General features: G+C 61.3%; 1 protein-coding gene across 1 annotated transcript; it reads right to left on the reverse strand.

Moving 5' to 3' along the window:
• Positions 1–4: 4 nt before the first annotated feature.
• Positions 5–932, reverse strand: MAX (MYC associated factor X; the record flags this gene model as incomplete). The annotated part of the gene is made up of 3 exons (XM_010187961.1): positions 5–152; positions 243–366; positions 825–932. Coding segments are annotated over 3 exons (380 nt in total), but the record flags the coding sequence as incomplete, so codon positions are not given.
• Positions 933–1,289: the final 357 nt, after the last annotated feature.

Genomic DNA, 1,289 nt, shown 5'->3' on the forward strand with positions numbered 1-1,289 from the left:
CGGCTCGTCAGGCTCGGAAGCAGAGCTGGAGTTGGAGCCGCCGTCGAAAGCGGAGATGGTGCTGCCCTTGGGGTTGGTATAGAGGCTGTTGTCCGTCGAGGGGTAGTTGGCCTGAAGCTGGGCGCTTGACCGAGCCTTCTCCAATGCACGCACTGCAAAGCAGGGCCACCGTGTCACTCCCTGGGGCTCTGACACGCATCACCCCCAGCCCCAGGTCCTGTGGGACGCCCGCTCTTGCTCACCTTGCTGCTCCAGGAGGGCGTTCTGCCGTTTGAGGTCGTCAATGTCTTGCTGGTGCGTGTGGTTTTTCCGGCGCATGTACTGGATGTACTCTGTGGCTTTGTCCAGGATTTGGGCCCGGGATGCCTGTTGCAATAGTGTGAAAAGACAGAGGCAAGATAAAGACCTAGCCCTGGGGTGGAACCGATGGGGTTTTGTCCGCCCCAGCCCACCCGTGGCGCAGCACAAAGGATTTTGCCGATGTCACCAGCCAAACCAAAGCCAGGCTCTTGTCCCCCATTGGGAAGGGACATTTCTGGACCCTGCTGATGGTGCTTGGCTTGGGTTGAGAGCACCAGCCCCAGCCAAAACATCCCCCACGGCAGCATCCCAAAATGAGCCGGCAACATCCAGCTGCACAAGGTGGATTTGTCCCCTCTGCCTTCCCAAAAAACCAGCCAAGGGTCTGGCAGTGAGCAGGCTGACCCCAGGAACACCAGTCAGCAAGACCTGCGGGTGAGGAACCATGGACATCCCCATCCAGCTGTGAGCTGGGACCCCGGGTGGGCTCGTAGCCGGGCTGCCGCTGCGCTCTATAAACTCACCTTCTCTCCTTGGAGGGAGGGGACGGAGTCCCGCAGGCTGTGGAAGCTGTCCTTGATGTGGTCCCTGCGTTTGCGCTCCAGCGCGTTGTGATGAGCCCGTTTGTCAGCCTGCGAGGGAAAGGAGAGGGGAACCTGAGGAGATGGCACTGAGAGGGAAAACCCACCTTGCTCCCCTCCCCCATGGGTGCCAGGAGTGAACCGGGAAAACCCCATCAGTGTTTTGGCACCTGCCCTGCTTCACTCGGCAGAGGCCAGGGCAGGAGGAGCTGAGCTCTCAGTCTTCACCCAAAACCCCCACGGTGCCCGAGGTGGTTGGGGAACTCTGCAGAAGCCTGGAGCTCTCCACAGCTGCAACACCTCCATCGTGGCGGCAGCACCAAGGCGCGGGCAGGAGGCGGCTCTGTTGCTTTCAGTTTCCCCCCTGGGCCCAGCTTCCTGCTGCTGGGGCAGCCCTGAACCCTGCTG

The sequence above is a fragment of the Mesitornis unicolor genome, unplaced genomic scaffold (assembly GCF_000695765.1).
Source record: "Mesitornis unicolor isolate BGI_N332 unplaced genomic scaffold, ASM69576v1 scaffold49310, whole genome shotgun sequence".
Classification (NCBI taxonomy): domain Eukaryota; kingdom Metazoa; phylum Chordata; class Aves; order Mesitornithiformes; family Mesitornithidae; genus Mesitornis; species Mesitornis unicolor.